Here is a 19,485-nt window from a genome sequence, read left to right as displayed (position 1 = left end):
CAGATCAAAAAGGGAAAAATGGGAAAGAAAAAACAGACAACAAACAACAATAAAAAAAGTAAAACTTCTATGTTGTGTTCCACACTCATTTCTAACAGTCTTCTCGCTGGATCTTCATGGCTCTCTCTATCATAAGATTATTGGAACTGGCCTGAATCACCTCATTGTTGAAAAGAGCTAAGTTCAACACAGTTAATCATCTCATAATCTTGCTGTTGCCATGTACAATGATCTCCTGGCTCTACCCACTTCCCTTAGCATCAGCTCACGTAAATCTCTCCATGCCTCTCTGAAATCATCCTTGTGGTCGTTTCTTAAAAAACAATTAATTTTCCATAACATTCATATACCAGAACTTATTTAGCCATTCTCCAATTGATGAGCATCCACTCAGTTTCCAATTCCTAATCACTACAAAAAGGGCTGCCACAAACGTTTTTGCACACGTGGGTCCCTTTCCTTCCTTTAAGATCTCTTTGGGATATAGACCCAGTAGAAGCACTTCTGGATCAAAGGGTATGCACAGTTTGATAGCTTTTTGGGCACAGTTCCAAATTGTTGAGCATTCTTGATAAAAAGAAAAAAGCTTCATAGAAACTGTGAAGGATAAATGCAGGAGTCATAAAAAGATAAATATAAACAATCATGAGATACTAAACAAGGATAAACTGATTTCATTCTTATATAGGAGCTGATGCACTTATCTCTTCTGAATCTTTACCTTCATCAGGGATCATAGAGGTTGTCTATAATTAGATAGAAGACTTGGGAGTGGTTCTGTTCTGTTGTGATAATCTTGAAGAATGGAAAGGAAGGAAGGGGGAGTACATTAAGGGAAAAAAGAACTGTAGGAAAAATTATCTCATATAATTGGTACATACAAGTAGAATATATAAATAAGGAGGAAGAGATAAGAAAAGACTGGTTGACATTTAAGCATTACTCTCGCTTTTGAACTGCAAAGAAGGTAAGAATAAACATTCACATACAAACACATACATGTAGAGTTCAGTAAAGAAATATTTTATTCAATAGGAAAATAGGATAAAAAAGAGAAAAGGAAGAATGGGGAATTAGGAGGAGGGTAGAATGAAGAAAGGATTAGTCCTATATAAAATAGACTCTAAGAACATACAAAAATATTCATATCTCCTTTTGCAGGGATAAAAAATTGGAAATTGAGGGAATTTGAACTAATTGGAAAAAAGCTGAATTTTTTTTATTTTTTAAATTTTATTTTATATTAATGTTACTGGATATAATTATGCCATAAGAAATGTTGAAAGGGATAGTTTCAAAATAAACTGGAAGAATTTGTATGAACTAATGCAGAATGAAATGAGCAAAACTAGAAGAATAATTTGTACAGTGACAACAATGTTGTAAAAACTTATAACATCTTCTCAATGCCCAAAGCAATCCCTATAAACTTTGGATAGAAAGTGCCAGCTGTTTCCAGAAACAGAACTATTTATTGAATGTAAATCAACACATATTATGTTCACTTTTTTTCTTTTTCTTTTTTTTTTCCCCCCTCTCATGGCTTTTCCCTTTTCTGATTTTTTTCTTCTAACATGTTTCACAAGGTGATATATATTTTTTTCATTTTTTTGAAAATTTTTAATATTTTATTTTTTTCAAATTACATTTTAAAACAATTTTTAACATTTAAAGAATTTTGAATTCTAAAATCTCTCCTTCCTCTCTTCTTTTTTTGATATTTATTTTATTTTTAAAAAATTTATGCATAGATTATTTTTCAGCATTGACAATTGCAAAACCTTTTGTTCCAACTTTTCCCCTCCTTCCCTCTATCCCTTTCCCAAGATGGCAGGTTGACCTATACATGTTAAATATGTTAAAATATAAGTTAAATACAATATATGTATACATGTCCAAACAGTTATTTTGCTGCACAAAAAGAATCGGACTTTGAAACAGTGTATAATTAGTCTGTGAGGGAAATCAAAAATTCTGTGAAGTGGTTCATAGTCATCTCCCCGAGTTCTTTCGCTGGGTGTAGCTAGTTCAGTTCATTACTGCTCTATTGAAACTGATTTGGTTCATCTCATTGTTGGAGAGAGTCTCATCCATCAGAATTGATCATCATATAGTATTATTATTGAAGTATATAATGATCTCCTGGTCCTGTTCATTTCACTCAGCATCAGTTCATGTTAAATCTCTCCAGGCCTTTCTGAAATCATCCTGTTGGTCATTTCTTACAGAGCAATAATATTCCATAATATTCATATACCACAATTTATTCTGCCATTCTCCAATTGATGGGCATCCACTCAGTTTCCAGTTTCTGACCACTACAAAGAGGGCTGCCACAAACATTCTTGCACATACAGGTCCCTTTCCCTTCTTTAAAATCTCTTTGGGATATAAGCCCAGTAGTAACATTGCTGGATCAAAGAGTATGCACAGTTTGATAACTCTTTGAGCATAGTTCCAAATTGCTCTCCAGAATGGCTGGATATATTCACAATTCCAAAGTGATATATTTTTTAAAAAGAAAGTTGTTTTTATATCTTAACTGGAGAAAATAATTTTTTTAAAAAGAATGCTTAAAATTCTTGGAAAGAATTAGTTTCACCTTAACAAAAAACAAAACAAAACACCAATTTACAGCTTAGACTTAGGAACTTGAATTGATGTAATGACTAAACAGCTGTTGTGGTTTGTCCTTTTTTGAAGAGGACCATGACATCAGGAAGGTAATGCCATGACATGCAAGCAAATTTAATTTAAAGGAGGGAGGGCTGTTCAAGGTCACCTGCCTCACTTTCCCTTCCAGAGCCATCTGTCCAGATATAGATCAGGACTACTGGAGATGGCCCTTGATAGAGAATTAAAAGACTCAGTGTACCTATTTATTGTATATATATATATTTTTTTGAAGAGCATATGGTTATATATCTTGCTTGACTAAACATATTTTGTGAGTGATTTATTTTTTCTTATTTTCTCCATTGATAGAATGGAAAAGAGAAAGAAAAGGATTTTTGCTCCTTAAAAAAAATAAAATGTAATTTTAAAAAAATTGTCATGGCTAGAATATTAGACTTAGAATTAGGAAGACTGATTCAAATACCACTAGCCTTCTGACTCTGGACAAGTCACTTAACTTCTCAGTTTGTTTCCTCATATACACAATGAAGATAATAGTAGTACTAAGCTCACATTGGTCTTGTGAGGATCAAATAAACTAATGTATGTGAAATTCATTGCAAACCTTAACACACTTTATAAACATTTGCTCTTATAGTATTGTCCAAAGAGTATAGTCTCTTTCCAACAGGAAAGCTTTCTTTTTTCCTCTCTTCTTCCCTCCCCTCCCTCTTTCTTAATTCAATAGTTTATTTTTCCAATTATATGTAAAGGTAGTTTGCAACATTCATTTTTGTAAGATTTTGAATTCCAAATTTTTTTTTCTTCCTTCCCTCTCTTACTTTACTTTCCCCAGGATAGCAAACAATCTGATATGGGATATATTTGCAAAACATATTTCTATATTAGTCATTTTGTGAAAGAAAAATCAGAACAAAAGGGGAAAACCATGAGAAAGAAAAAGCAAACCAAAAAAATTAAAAATAGTGTGCTTTGACCCATATTCGGTTTCCATAGTTCTCTCTTTGGATGCATATTTCATTTTCCATACCAAGTCTATTGGAATTGTCTTAGATCAATGTATTGCTGAAAAAAGCTCAGTCTGTCATAGTTGATCATCATATAATCTTGCTCTTATTGTGTACACTGTTTTTCTGTTTCTGCTCGCTTCATGTAAGTCTAAGAAAGTTTTCTTGTCCAGTTAATTGGGCTTTCTCCTAGGGAATCAGGAGATGTATCTTTTGTTTACCTTCATGTCTTCTATGAAACTAAGTATAGTGTTGAGCATATAGTCAACTAAGATTTATTCATTATTTGGTAGTAATTGTATCAGATTCAGTAAAGCAAAGTTGTATGTGAGAAAATGGTACTGGTTCATTTAAATTATGGTGCTTCAAGCTTGGTATTTGTGACTATTGATCTTTTCTTGGTAGTGTACTATTCTTTGTTTCTTTAATAAAATAAATAAATAAATAAAAAGACATGCATTGATTTTATTAATTATATTAAATCCTGATATATAAAATTCTGTTATACAAAGATGAAGTACTATAGAATTTTCTGCTTATTCATTTATCTAGATTTATCTAAGGATTGTAACTTATTATTATTGTTATTATTCTAATTTATGTGACATGTGTCATAAATACCAGAGGATGTGAAAGTTATCTTTTTTGGGGAGAAATAATACATTTACTAATAGTTATATCTCTTTGAAAATTGGTAAGATCTCAACATTGGTTTTCCTCAAACATTGGGAAAATATTTTCTTTCTAGTTTGGTGTGAAGGCCAAGTTAGCATCCTGGATGCCCTAGAATCAGCTGGAGTCAGAATAAGCAAAAGTCCTTTGTCTTTATTCTTGGTCTTTAGGGGTAAAAGTGAATTGGAATGGACACAGGATCTCCGATACCTTCCTTTTCCTCTTCTACCACCAAAGTGACTCTAGCTTGTTTTACTCCACCCCCTAGTCCCTCCTACAATTCTCTGTATACACCAAAAGATTGAACCAGCACAAAATAGTGGGAAGGGCCATTTTCCAAGCATATGCTAATAGAGTATTGTCCAATTGGTAATTAGCCTTAAGTGCTTGGTTGTCTGACCTCAGTGCATCAACTCAGAGTTTCAGCCCTTTACAGTTTGGGACATATATATGTGCAAACTGACACTACAATCTCACCCAAAGTAGACAATAAGCTTAGTGTTTTCTATTTTCCTGATAACAGCTTTATTATGTTAAAGATACATTATTCTTTGGTCATGAATAATTGCTTTTCTCAAATTGTCTTGAAAGTTATTTGTAAGATTACAAATGTTACAAGATTACAAGTTAATTGTGAGATTACAAAATGAAGGAACAGTAGTTATTACAATTGTCTTTTAGTGTTGGGAACAGAAAAGTGAAATACATATAGCTCAATATGTTTTTTGATGGAAAAAAAACTATGAATTTTATTTTTTCATTGATTCCTTTATTTCTTTTTCTTTTTTTAAGCTTCCCAGAATCAAGAACGGTTATGTGCATTTAAAGATCCATATCAGCAAGATCCAGGGATTGGAGAGAGTCGTATATCCCATGAAAATGGCACTGTTTTATGTTCAAAGGGTAGCACCTGCTATGGACTTTGGGAAAAATCCAAAGGGGACATAAATCTTGTGAAACAAGGTAAGTCATACTTTTTCTGACCTAAATTGATTTTGCTTATCTGGTAATTGTTTACAAATTATTTATTTTAATTTGGTTGCAGAAAAGAAAAGTGCAAAGCTAAATTTTAAAATGCAAAGCTAAATTTAAATCCTCTTTAGGAAAAATAAGTGAATACAAATGAATATAAATGTATATATGAAAACTAAATTTGGAAAGTGTGACTCTTATCCTAATTTACTTTATATAAATGTTGTTTTATAGGATGTTGGTCTCACATTGGAGACCCTGAAGAGTGTCACTTTGAAGAATGTGTTGTAACAACCACCCCTCCCTCTATTCAGAATGGAACATACCGTTTTTGTTGTTGCAGAACAGACTTATGTAATGTCAACTTCACTGAGAACTTTCCACCTCCTGACACCACACCTTTGAGTAAGTTAAAACTTGAAGCCAACATTATCAGTTTATTTTTTCCTAGATAAATTTACAATGGCTCTTTTTTATTATTATGAAGAGGTACATGTTAATTTAAATGAAGTTTAAATTTTTTAGACAAATTATTTTCTCTTCAATCAGAAATAAGAGAGGAGTTTAGAATCCTACTAGAACAAAGCAAAGTCAGAGAAATGCATACGGGGCGTCAACAAGCTGCAATATATTATAAATCAGAAATTGTGCAAAGGAAATATTTTAATGACTATCATTAGAGAAGTATACAATTTGGAAAAAGAGAAAGCAATTATATAGTGAGAGTCCATGTGATCCATTAGTTACTCTATCTTTTCAATTACATTGCTTTCTAGGCTTGTTCTTCAATTTTAGATATATTATTATTATTTGATCATCTGAATTGATTCTGTTTATTATTTCTTCCATGGATTTTTGTAGATATTGGGTATTATTTTCCAGTGCCCCAGTCAGCCTCATCTCGCCCTCTGTTTTAAAAATTGATGCAAAAATGTATTTTATGGAAATGTTTTGTATATCTTCACAGGTGCTTTCTCAGTGGGGATAGGGTGGCGATGAAGTAATTAAGAGAATCTGGAACTCAAAGTTTTAAAAACAAAAAATAATGCTTACTACGTTCTATAGAGAGCTTTTTGTGATTCCCCCTACTTCATTACCCCTCCTAAAATCATTGTGTTTATATTTACTTGTCAAATACTGTGTAAAATAAATATTTGTTAGTATTGCTTATGTTGAGCAACTATTTAGGAAAGAATTACTTAAAATAGGATGTAATTTAGTACTGAGTTAATTCAGGCTTGAGGCTTTAGATCGACCATCTATCTAATCCAATTCATACTGAAGATCACACCTGGAAAATGATCACTTGTCTTCTACCATCAATAACAGGAGCCTAAGATTTTAACATAACAGCCCAATTACTTATAGAGGAAGTAGAAATATCACTGATAAGATCAAAGACAGGTAACACAGTCATACTAGACCAAATGCAGAGAGAAGTTAGAAGTTAGAAATGGCACAATTGTCAAAGAATTGACAGGTTATTTCACAAGATGGGTGAAGGAAAGAGAAAATAACTCCTTGCCAAAAGACTTTTAGTGAAAGGGAATCATGACTCTTGAAAAAGCCTATGTTGATTTTGGACAGCTTTTATTATTAGGAAGTTTTTTATGCTTAGTCTTATGCTTAAATTTGCCTTTCTGAAGTTTTCAAATCATTCCTACTTCTGCCCTCTAGAGCCAAGAATATGCATCGTCCTTTGATCTTCTTGATCAGAATATTTTTAGTAGTGTTTCACATAGTTTTCAAAGCACTTTCACATATAGATACTCTTGTCCTTTTAAAACATTACTAACAAAGAACCCATCACTTCCCCCTTGAGTATCCATTGCCCAAAGACAACAAGAAATATTATTTCATGAGACATTTGGTCACTTCTTTTTTTTTTTTTTTTTTAACTTGTCCCCAGAACTAGGGGGAGTAGTAGGAACTTTATTTTTTTAAATTAATTTTATAATTATACATTTTTGACAGTATATATGCATGAGTAATTTTTTTTATAACATTATCCCTTGTATTCATTTTTCCGGATTTCCCCCTCCCTCCCTCTACTCCCTCCCTTAGATGACAGGCAATCTCATACATTTTACATGTGTTACAGTATAACCTAGTTACTATATATGTGTGTAAATCCAATTTTCTTGTTACAAGTTAAGTATTGGATTCCGAAGGTATAAGTAACCTGGGTAGATAGACAGTAGTGCTAATATTTTACATTCATTTCCCAATGTTCCTTCTCTGGGTATAGTTGTTTCTGTCCCTCATTGATCAGCTGGAAGTGAGTTGTATCTTCTTTATGTTGAAGATATCCACTTCCATCAGCATACATCTTCATACAGTGTTGTTGAAGTGTATAGTGATCTTCTGGTTCTGTTCATTTCACTCAGCATCAGTTCATGCAAGTCTCTCCAAGCCTTTCTGAATTCATCCTGCTGGTCATTTCTTACAGAACAATAATATTCCATAACCTTCATATACCATAATTTACCCAACCATTCTCCAATTGATGGACATCCATTCATCTTCCAGTTTCTAGCCACTACGAAAAGAGCTGCCACAAGCATTTTGGCACATACAGGTCCCTTTCCCTTCTTTAGTATTTTTTGGGATATAAGCCCAATAGCAGCAATGCTGGATCAAAGGGTATGCACAGTTTGATAACTTTTGGGGCATAGTTCCAGATTGCTCTCCAGAATGGCTGGATTCTTTCACAACTCCACCAACAATGTATCAGTGTCCCAGTTTTCCCATATCCCCTCCAACATTCATCATTATTTGTTCCTGTTATCTTAGCCAATCTGATAGGTGTGTAATGATATCTCAGAGTTGTCTTAATTTGCATTTCTCTGATCAGTAGTGATCCGGAACACTCTTTCATATGAGTGGATATAGTTTTAATTTCATTATCTGAGAATTGTCTGTTCATATCCTTTGACCATTTATCAATTGGAGAGTGGTTTGATTTCTTATAAATTAGGATCAATTCTCTATATATTTTGGAAATGAGACTTTTATCAGAATCTTTAACTATAAAAATATTTTCCCAGTTTGTTACTTCCCTTCTAATCTTGTTTGAATTAGTATTGTTTGTACAGAAACTTTTTAGTTTGATGTAATCAAAATCTTCTATTTTGTGATCAATAATGATCTCTAGTTCTTCTCTAGTCATAAATTCCTTCCCCCTCCACAGGTCTGAGAGGTCGACTATCCTCTGTTCCTCTAATCTATTTATAAGCTCATTCTTTATGCCTAAATCATGGACCCATTTTGATCTTATCTTGGTATATGGTGTTATGGTCACATCTTTTTTAAAGAGCTTATAATAAATATTTGATAAAAGAACACCATTAAAGTAACTGCACTTTATGTACCAATAGTATCTCTTAATTACTACAAAGAACTAAATAAAATCCTCCAAAGCAAATCAACATATGCTTTGATATTTGGTAACTTCACTGTAAAGGTAGGAAGAAGTGAGGCTAATGAGAAATATAGGTGAAAACATGGGTTAGGAATAAAGAAAGAAAGATTTGTAGAACATATAGAAGCCTCAAGCTTCTACTCATGCTTTCTTTACAAAAAGAATTAGGAATTTGACTTGGCATACATTAAATAACATCTCTTTTTCTTTCTGTCTCTGTCTCTGTCTGACTCTATCTCTCTCACACACACACATACACAAATTGAGTCTACTTTAACAGAAGAAAACACTTGTTACTCATGTTGGATCCATTTCTCAATTAACTGTTTTGTGTGCAAGTCAGACTACTGATTTGTTAGAGGAAAGATCAAAGTCAGTATAAGTTAGATATGAGTGGAAGTTGGTGTAAATAAAAGGAAATAATAGAGCATATAGTTAAAACAACTTAATCCTGATATATTCAAACAAGTCAATGATTATGAAAAGTGGCTAATGAGAAGATAATAACACTGATTTATTGTTTAGTCATTTTTTTCATTGTTTCTGTGACAGATATTGAGTGGTTTGCCATTCCCTTCACCATTCTCATTTTACAGGTGAGGAAAACAGAGTTAAGTGACTTGCTCAGGATGACACAGCTAGTAAGTGTCCAAGGCCAGATTTGAATTCAGAGAGAGGAGTCTTCCTGATTTCAGGTGCAGTAGTCTACCCACTGTACTTAGCTGCTCTGCATAAAAGTTTTAATGCTCATCTTTTTTGGCCTTTTTAAAAAATTTGAACTCTGCACCTAAGGTGGAAGGAGTACTGTCTCAGGTTCCTTTTGCCAGTGGCACCTGGTGCTGTACTGATGTTGCTCTGATTTGTAGTGTTTGCCAAATTCTGGGGTCTAAATGCTTAAACAGAAAATTTAGTAATCAGCTTTTTCTAGTTGATTTAAACTGGCTCCAGCATATCCCTGAGTGCGCATCTTCTCATTTTCGGATATGATGATGTTTCCCATGATGGAATGTAACAGTTTTTTTTTTTTGCCTTTATATCTTCAGCCCCTTAAAATAGAGCCTAGTTCTATGTAGATATTAAATGATTGTTGATTGGTTGTAGCTCTCTTCAGATAAGAAAGAAAGGTTCTTGTGGGAAGGAAAAATACATTGATTCCACTTGACAAGAGAGGATGGAACTTGAAATAACATCAGATATATCTTTCACATCACATTGCTGATCTGCGGTCCATCTCTAATCTCCAGGCCTTTTTCCCACAAATTCTAAACTGTGTGTCCTCTCCATTTTTAATTGTTAAACTGGTTGTTCAGTCACATCTGACTCTTTGTGAGCCTGTGGGCCATAACACACCAATACTGTCCATGGGGTTTTCTTGGAAAAGAGATGAGAATGGTTTGCCATTTCTTTCTCCACTGGATGAAGGCAAACCTCAAAGGTGGGGACTTGTCCAGGGTCACATAGTAAGTATCAAAGGCTGAATTTGAACTCAGCTTCCTGACTCCAGGCCCAGCACTATCCATTTAGCGATATGGCTACAATTTAGTGAGCCTTGAAGCAATATGTATTATTATTATTTTCAACTGAATATAGGAGCTATAATTTACTTGCACCTCAAGAGACCCTATAGTTATAATCAAAGAAGCATGGTTTTGGTGGTAGCGTTGGTAGCAGATTTTTAAAAAGCTATTTTAATCACTTTTCAAAGTGACTTTTAGGAAAAACTCATTTTCCTGAAGCATAGGATCATAGGATCAGCATGGGATCAGATGCATCTAAAAAGTAATGTGTGAGTTTGAGAAACTTTCATTTTCTCTCTTAGTACTTCTTTTTTTAGAAAAGAATTGCATTAAATGAAGCCCCCTGGTCTCTTCAAATGGTAGGAACATTTTATCCTTTTTTTTTTTTTCCCTGTAAGAGAAGAATGTTCTTTGTGCTGCTGCTTGTTTGTTACAACTGCAAGCCTGCCTGTTCTGCCTTCCTTCAATTGAAGGAAGGGTTGTTACCCAAACCTTTATTGCTTTTCCTTTGGAGTAGCAGATGAGGAACATGACAAAGATGTTTCCTGAATCTTTTCAAATCAAGAAATAGTCAAACCAACAGAAAGCAATGAATATTCTACTTGTTTTGCCAAGTGAATCATTTCGAGAACATTTGATAATGAATAAAATGCATATAAGACTAAACATTTAAAATCAAATACAATAGAGATTTAAACATAATATTTAAGAAGGAGTAATTGATGAGTATTCAGTGTTATTATTTTTAATTCTTATGGGCTTATTTTTGAGTTGATACAAACTGTTTTTAGAATACTCTACTGCCTTTTCTTTTTGCAATTTACCTTCTCATTTTTTTCTACTTTGTCTAGTTTTGGAAAGAAATGCGAAGATAAATATAATTTATTAAATTTGCTTCTCATCAACTCATTGTCTTAAGCTATTTCCATATTAGATTATATACTTTATTACAGCCAGCTAAATTCATGAATGTATACATATGTATGATAATAAATTCCTGAAGTATGCAGGTTATATTTTTTTTCATTTTAAATATCCAGAGTATTGAGAACACTGTGCTTAATGTTTCTTGGATTGAATATTTCAAATAAACACTTGGCACTTAAGTGTCACAAACTGAAATCATCTATTAGTAGCAGGGCAGTGAGTGGGAGGAGGGAGGAGTGGCAAGGCAATAGGGCTTAAATGATTTGCCCAGAGTCACACAGATAATAAGTGTAAAGTATCTGAGACTTGATTTGAACTCAGGTCTTCCTGACTCCAGGGCTGATATTCTATTTACTGAATAATCTACCTGTTTTTATCTTTATTAGTAAAATTATTAGTATTTTGCTTTGTCACACCAACTAAGGGATCACTTTAATTTAAATAATAGCAAATATTATAAATATAGAGTAAAAAGAATACTGAGTGAATATAATAGAAAACTATTAAGAGAAATAGTCATCTATACAGAAGAATGGCCATTTTGTTGTAGTAGAGATGGACCATGACCCAGAGCCCAGGAGTCTCAAGATTTTCCTTCTCTACCACAGGCCACTGGTTGTGTTTCTAGTCCAGCCCTTGCAGTCAGCATTGAGAATAGCAACCTTTGTGGGAAATATTAGCAATAATATTATGGGAGCAGCTAGATGGCACAATGGATAGAGTACCAGCCTTGATGTCAGGAGGACCTGAGTTCAGATCTGGTCTCAGACACTTAACACTTCCTAGCTATGTGATCCTAGGCAAGTCACTTAACCCCAATTGCCTCAGGAAAAAAAAAAACCCCAACAATAATATTATGTAACACTTTAAAGTTTGCAAAGAACCCCCCATGTTATCACAACTCTGAAATAAATACTGTTATCCATATTTTAGAGACTAAGAAACTGAGGCTTATGGAGCTTAAGTGACTTGCCCATAATCTATCTCTCTCTCTTTTTTTAATAGCACTTTATTTATTTATAATTTTTTTCACAGTATATATGCATGAGTAATTTTTTTATAATATTAACCCTTGTATTCATTTTTCCAAATTATCCCCTCCCTCGCTCTACTCCCTCCCCTTGATGACAGGCAATCCCATACATTTTACATATGTTACAATATAATCTAGATATATGTGTGTAAATACCATTTTCTTGTTGCAAATTAAGTATTAGATTCCGAAGGTGTAAGTAACCTGGGTAGATAGACAGTAGTGCTAACAATTTACATTCACTTCCCAGTGTTCCTTCTCTGGGTGTAGTGTTTCTGTCCATCATTGATCAACTGGAAGTGAGTTGGATCTTCTTTATGTTGAAGATATCCACTTCCATCAGAATACATCCTCATACAGCATTGAAGTGTACAGCGATCTTCTGGTTCTGTTCATTTCACTCAGCAACAGTTTATGTAAGTCTCTCCAAGCCTCTCTGTATTCCTCCTGCTGGTCATTTCTTACAGAGCAATAATATTCCATAACCTTCATATACCACAATTTACCCAACCATTCTCCAATTGATGGACATCCATTCATCTTCCAATTTCTAGCCACTACGAAAAGAGCTGCCACAAACATTTTGGCACATACAGGTCCCTTTCCCCTCCTCAGTATTTCTTTGGGATATAAGCCCAATAGCAGCAATGCTGGGTCAAAGGGTATGCACAGTTTGATAACTTTTTGGGCATAGTTCCAAGTTGCTCTCCAGAATGGCTGGATTCTTTCACAACTCCACCAGCAATGTATTAGTGTCCCAGAACTTGCCCATAATCTCAAGGTTAGTGTCCCATCATTACTACTTGAACAACTTCCACCATTAGACAAAAAAACTTCCAAATTCTAGGAATAGCAGTGCTGGCCACCCATCCTGATAACAGCCTTGCCCAGGACACTAACACTTTGGGAAATGCTCTCTCTCTCTGTTCTTTCTACACTGTTAAAGCTTTGTTCTCTTCAGCTAGAGCTACTAAAGTATATACATTCAGGCCTGAAAAGCTAGGTTTCTATTAGCCACTAGAGTCACCAGAAGTAATAAACCAGTGGTATTCCTTTATATGAGTTATCAATGGGTAATTTCAATTAAATCATTAAATCATGCTAGAAACAAAAAAAAAATGAGAAGACAGAGCTACAAAATAGTTTCATTAGTGTTGGATACTTTGTCAGTTCTTCACCATCACAGTTTAGAAGTCCTCTGCCCTTTAATGGCTGTCCTTTGGGTTTCTAGGATTAAATATCATCACCCAGTTATTAACTTTTATAAAGTTATGAATTTATTCTCTTAATTTAGATAGGCTTATTCAAAGATGATGTGTGTATTTCCATTTCAAGATCCCCACTTAAAATCATCCTAATCTAATAGGAACTTATATTCCTATCATAGCTTTAAGAAAAATAAAAGATTCCAATCTTGACTTTAGAGAATATCTTAGAAAATACACCTCCCTCCTATGTTCATTGAAGAAAATGGGATACTACAGATATGGATGTCTCTCAAACACAATCTGTGTGTTTTACTAAATTGTTATTTTTTCACTTTGTTATGAAGAAATTCTTACTGGGTAAGGGAAGGAAGGGGCACATTTGAATGTGAGTACTTGTATAAAAAGCCAGCAGATTGTATAATACTTGGAAATACCCAAAATTTTTTATGCTGCTCATTGAGCTATTTTATGAACCAAACAAGCTTGAAAACTACTGTTTTGTAGACTGGAATATTCATTGTATTGATTTTTTTTTATATTTATTAGCTTCCTATAACCAACATATAAAACAATAGGTTGAATGTTGCAAAGACATTTTCCTGTGCTTAAAATAAAAGTATGACTAAAAGTCCTGGTATTATGATTCTCTAGCCCACTGTGATTCTGCTTTTCATGCATATCATTCAATTCAATTAATTACTTGTGTCTATGACACTACCAAGTATTCAGAAAAGTCATGAAATTATATAGTTTTAAAATATGTGGGTCTGTGTTCCTATCATGACTTCTTCTAAGCATTAAAGTATGTATAGCATCAACTTGAGGAATGATGCATATATTGCCATAGTAGATATCTCTTAGTGCAGCTTCCAGCCACGTAGAAGAATTTCACATATATGCTATACTTTTATCATCCACTAATATTTTTCCATACTTGTTAGACATTAAGTCAATGTTTGTTGAACAAATGAATGAATAAATGAATGAGATTAGAATTGAATTGAGCTGTGTTTAGGGAAAGTATCTTCCATAAAGAAACCAATAATTAGAGTATTAAGAGATAGCAACATTTGATAATAGCATTATATATTGTAGAATATGAATTGTTATGTTGCTATAGTAACAAAACTTTTCACATTTCACCAGGGAACAAAAGAAATGGCTTCCCTTATTTTATTTTTTTATTTGCACTGGCATAGATATGGAACTTCTTTCCTTTAGTTAAGGCTCTTTATGTTAGGGCTTTACAGTGTTCTTACTGTCAAAAAGTACAACCTTTTCCCTGTTGTTAATTTTATGAAGACTTAAATTTTGTTTTTAAAAGAAATTGGGGGGAAAGGAGTGTTTCAAAGGAATATTCAACATCAAAGATTTTGCAGACTGGTACATTTGTAGGAAATGCAGTAAATTCTCTTCAAATACAAAATAAGAATTTGACTTAAAGCAGTAACCCCATACAGGAGAATAAGGATGCCATTTAGGTTGTGAGCTTAGGTGACTGAGAAGATGGTAGTGCCTTTAATGGTAACAGGAAAATTGGGAAGAGGAGAGGGTTTAGAAGCACGTTTTGAGCATGTTGAGTTTAAGATGTCTATTGAGCAAGGCAATTGGAAATGAAAGATTAAAGATCAGATGACATATTAAGACTGAGTAAGGAAATCTAGAAATCATAAACATAGAGATAATAATTGAATCTATTTTTAGCTAATGAAGTCATCAAATGAAGCCATGTAGAGGGAGAAAGGAAAACAGTGTAGGACAGAACCTTGGGGGATCCACTTTTAGTGAGCATGACCTAGATGAACATCTAGTAGAATAGGCTATGGTGTCATAGACATAGGACTAGAACAATAAGTAGCATCATAAAAACCTAGAGAGAAGAGGATATCAAGAAAAATATTATTGACAGTGTCAAGGGCTACAAGATTGAGAAAAGACCATTAGATTTGTAATTTAAGAGATTGTTGGTAATTTTGGTGAGAATAGTTTCGGTTGAATGGTGAGGTAAATTTGCCAGATTACAAAAAGTTAAGGAAATAAAAGAAGTAGAGGCATTGATTGTGGATGGCCTTTTCAAACACTTCAGGCCATGATAGGAAGAGAGATATAAGAAGATAATTAGGATGGACAGATAAAATGGAGCATATTTGGAAATTGAGGGAAATTATAGGAGTAGGAAGCAATTAGAAGACAAAATGAGAGCAATGTACATGAGAATAGAGTGCATCCTCTGGGAAAGTTTGGCATCTTTTTGTGAGATTTTAAAGATAATGGAATTAAAAGTTAAATCTATAGGCACAGAATAGGATAAATTGAAGATGAGGTAAAGTGGTTCTTGGAAAAATTAGAGTTGAAAAAGATTTAAAGAGTAAGGTGGCCTTTAAAATTATTGTTAAATATTTTTGTACATCATAAATGGTTGGTTTATATCCTTGGGGAACATGACATTTTTTCCCCTAAAAAAGTAATGATTGTTTCAAATAGAGGGAAATTGATACTAATATTTTCTTGTGTTTAGAATATTCAGTAGATTATTATGTGATTGTAGGCATTTGTGATATGAGATATGTTTTTGTAGACTCTTTTGAGTTTGTATTTTACCTGCTATATAGTAAGGAAAGCATGGGATAAACTATATTTTAAAAATATTTCTGATTAAAGAAAATGAGATGTTGGAGGGGATGTGGAAAAATTGAGATGCTGATCCACTTGGAGTTATGGGCGGACTCTGCCATTTTGGAGAGAAATTTGGAACTATGCCCAAAGGACTATGAAAACAATGTATATTCTTTGAACTAGCAATACCACTATAAGGTCTTTATCCAAAAGAGATTTTTAAAAATTAGAGAAAGTGTAGTGGACAGAACTTTGGAGTATACTTGAAACAAGGTTACTTACAACAAGGTGTTAACTCAATGGAACTGATGAGATGATGATATTCTAGTTCATATATATACTTAGTACTTAGTATGGTAATGTAATGGTTCTCAGCTTCACACATAATTAGTATGCTATAATGATGTAATTGTAATAGGGTATTTAAGAACTGAGAAGGACTGAAGAGAGACATTCTGTCTTTGATCAGCCTTGTGGTGGCTGTCCTGCCTCCTGCACTCCTGTACTAAGATCAAGGCTGGTCCCAAGGTCCTCCAGAAAGTTAGCCCGAATATTACAAGAAAGGAATTATATATACAAAATATTTATAGAAGCTCTTTTTGTGATGGCAAAGAACTGGAAATGGAGGGGATGTCCATCATGTGGGGAATTTCTGCACATGTAGTGGTATGTGATTGTGATGAAATACTGCTGTACCATAATAAGAAAGGATGAACAGACTGATTTCATGAAAAAATGTGAGAAGATTTATATGAACTAATGCAAAATAAAGTGAGCAGAACCAGTTGAACATCCTATACAATAACAATAGTATTATCATGATGATCGTCAGTGCTGAATGGCTTAGCTATTCTGATCAATACATTGATCCAAAGCAATTCCATAAGACTTATGTTGAAAAATGTTATCCATTTCTAGAAAAAGAACTGATTGGATCTGAATGAAGGTTGAAGCATAATTTTTTCACTTTCCTTATTTTTCTTGTGTTTGTTTTTGTTGTTTTGTACTATGGCTGATAAGGAAATAAGTTTTGCATGATTTCATATGAATAGAAAAAAATTCTGGCAGTAAACAAAATATTCATTGTTAGCTTTTTTCAGTTATATGACTACTATGCTCATTGAATATTATCGGTTATTTCATAGGCAAAAATGTGTAGTATTGCAAATCTTTCTGTTTTAGATTAGGAGATTGTAATGAAGAGTTTTTAGAGTCCATTTGGGGCCTTATTTTATGGTCATTTCAAACTAGTCTATCTAAATTTTCAATCATAAATTTTCTAGATGGTACTCTACTCATTTAATTAAAACATTTTTTTCAGATGAAGAAACTTCTTTCTAGGAAAATTAAAGTCAAACGGATAGTAAAGAGGAGAGCCAAGATTCAAACCCAGGTGTTCTGATTGCAAAATTTTTGCAGATCCAATGGAATCTAAGCTCCTTTGAGGGAAGGAACTTTTTTTACTTTTTTATTTATATCTTTGTGGCTGATACTTAATAATGTTTTGCTTGGTTGTTATGGTTCATGATAATCAATAAAGGGTTATTGTAAGATATTGAAATGTGTATATTTTTTAAAAAATTTTAATAGTTTTTATTAACCAGATATATGCATGGGTAATTTTACAGCATTGATCATTGCCAGACCTTTTGTTCTAATTTTTCCTCTCCTTCCCTTCCCCCAGATGGCAAGTTGACCATGTGTATATGTTTTTAATATGGATTTGGGGGATCATTTTGGGTACACATGTGCAAAAAAGTTTGTTACAGCTCTTTTTGTGGTACCAAAGAATTGGAAATTGAGTGGATGCCCATCAGGTGGGAAATGACTGAATAAGTTGTAGTATATGAAAATAATGGAAAATAATTATTGTTCTATAAAAATTATGAACAAACTGATTTTACAAAAGCCTAGAAAGATTTACATAAAATGATGAGTGAAACAAACAGAACTAGGAATACATTGTACACAATAACAGCAACAATGTGCAATGATCATCTATGAACTACTTGGTTCTTCTCAGTGATTCAGTGATTCAAAACAGTCCCAATAAACTTTGCACAGAAAATGACATCTGCATCCAGAAAAAAGAACTAAGAAAACTAAATGTAAATCAACACATGCTATGTTCACTTCTTTTTTCTGTTGTTGTTGTTTTTTTTTTAATCTCTCATGGTTTTTCCCTTTTGCACTGATTTTTCTCTCCCAAAATGATTCATAAAGCAATGTTAAAAAAGTAAAATTTTACAAAGTGAAAAAAAATTCTGGGCACTCTTTGAAATGTAATCTAGCCTACTCACTTCTTTTTTTTTTTTTTAATTTTTTAATTTTTATTTTATTTAGAATTTTTTTCTACAGTATATATGCATGAGTAATTTTTTTTATAATATTATCCCTTGTGTTCATTTTTCCAAATTATCCCCTCCCTCGCTCTACTCCCTCCCCCCGATGACAGGCAATCCCATACATTTTACATATGTTACAATATATGTGTGTAAATACCATTTTCTTGTTGCACAATAAGCATTAGATTCCGAAGGTATAAGTAACCTGGGTAGATAGACAGTAATGCTAACAATTTACATTCAATTCCCAGTGTTCCTTCTCTGGGTGTAGTTATTTCTGTCCATCATTGATTAACTGAAAGTGTTACTCCCTTCTTCTTGTAATTATTAATAACAATAATTAGTATTATATCTAGTATTTCTATGTCTTTAAATGTTTCAAATTGTGTCATTTGATTCTCACAATGATTATTTGAGGCAGGTACTATTATTGTCCCTATTTAAAGATGACAAAATTGAGGCTTAGTTTTTTTTTATTTGTAATAGTAGCTTTTTTATTTTCAAAATACCTGCAAAGATAGTTTTCAGCATTTACCTTTTCAAAACCTTGTGTTCTACATTTTTCTCCCTCCCTTTCCTTTACCCTCTCCTCTAGGTAGCAAGTAATCCAAGATATGTTAAACATGTACAATTCTTCTATATATATTTCCACAATTATCATGCTGCACAAGAAAAATCAGAGCAAAAAGGGAAAAAAATAAGAAAGAAAACAAAAAGCAAGCAAACTGCAAAAAAAAAAAAAAAAAGGTGAAAATACTATGTTGTGATCCACACTCAGTTCCCAAAGTCCTCTCTCTGGATGTAGATGGCTCTGGTCATCACAAACCCATTGGAATTGGTCTGAATCATCTCATTGTTGAAAAGAGCCACGTCCATATCATCATATAATCTTGTTGTTGCTGTGTACAATGTTCTTTTGGTTCTACTCATTTCACTTATTGTCAGTTCATATAAGCCTCTCCAGACCTTTCTGAAGTCATCCTGCTGATCATTTCTTATAGAACAGTAATATTCCGCAACATTCATATGCTGTAACTTATTTAGCCATTCTCCAACTGATAGGCATCCCACTCAGTTTCTAATTCCTTGTCACTACAAAAAAGGATGCTACAAACATTTTTGCATATGTA

At 33.2% G+C, this 19,485-nt stretch overlaps 1 protein-coding gene across 3 annotated transcripts in view; it reads left to right on the top strand.

The window, feature by feature from the left end:
• BMPR2 (bone morphogenetic protein receptor type 2) overlaps nucleotides 1-19,485 on the top strand; it is a 211,141-nt gene that overhangs the window by 123,593 nt on the left and 68,063 nt on the right. For all 3 annotated transcript variants that reach the window (XM_074299020.1, XM_074299019.1, XM_074299018.1), the window contains exons 2-3: nucleotides 5,109-5,279; nucleotides 5,523-5,693. In XM_074299020.1, the coding sequence (XP_074155121.1) occupies nucleotides 5,109-5,279; nucleotides 5,523-5,693 (342 nt within the window). The remainder of the gene's footprint in view (nucleotides 1-5,108; nucleotides 5,280-5,522; nucleotides 5,694-19,485) is intronic.

The sequence above is a fragment of the Sminthopsis crassicaudata genome, chromosome 3, assembly GCF_048593235.1.
Source record: "Sminthopsis crassicaudata isolate SCR6 chromosome 3, ASM4859323v1, whole genome shotgun sequence".
In the NCBI taxonomy this organism is placed as follows: Eukaryota; Metazoa; Chordata; class Mammalia; order Dasyuromorphia; family Dasyuridae; genus Sminthopsis; species Sminthopsis crassicaudata.
This window is presented reverse-complemented; position numbering and strand designations above follow the sequence as displayed.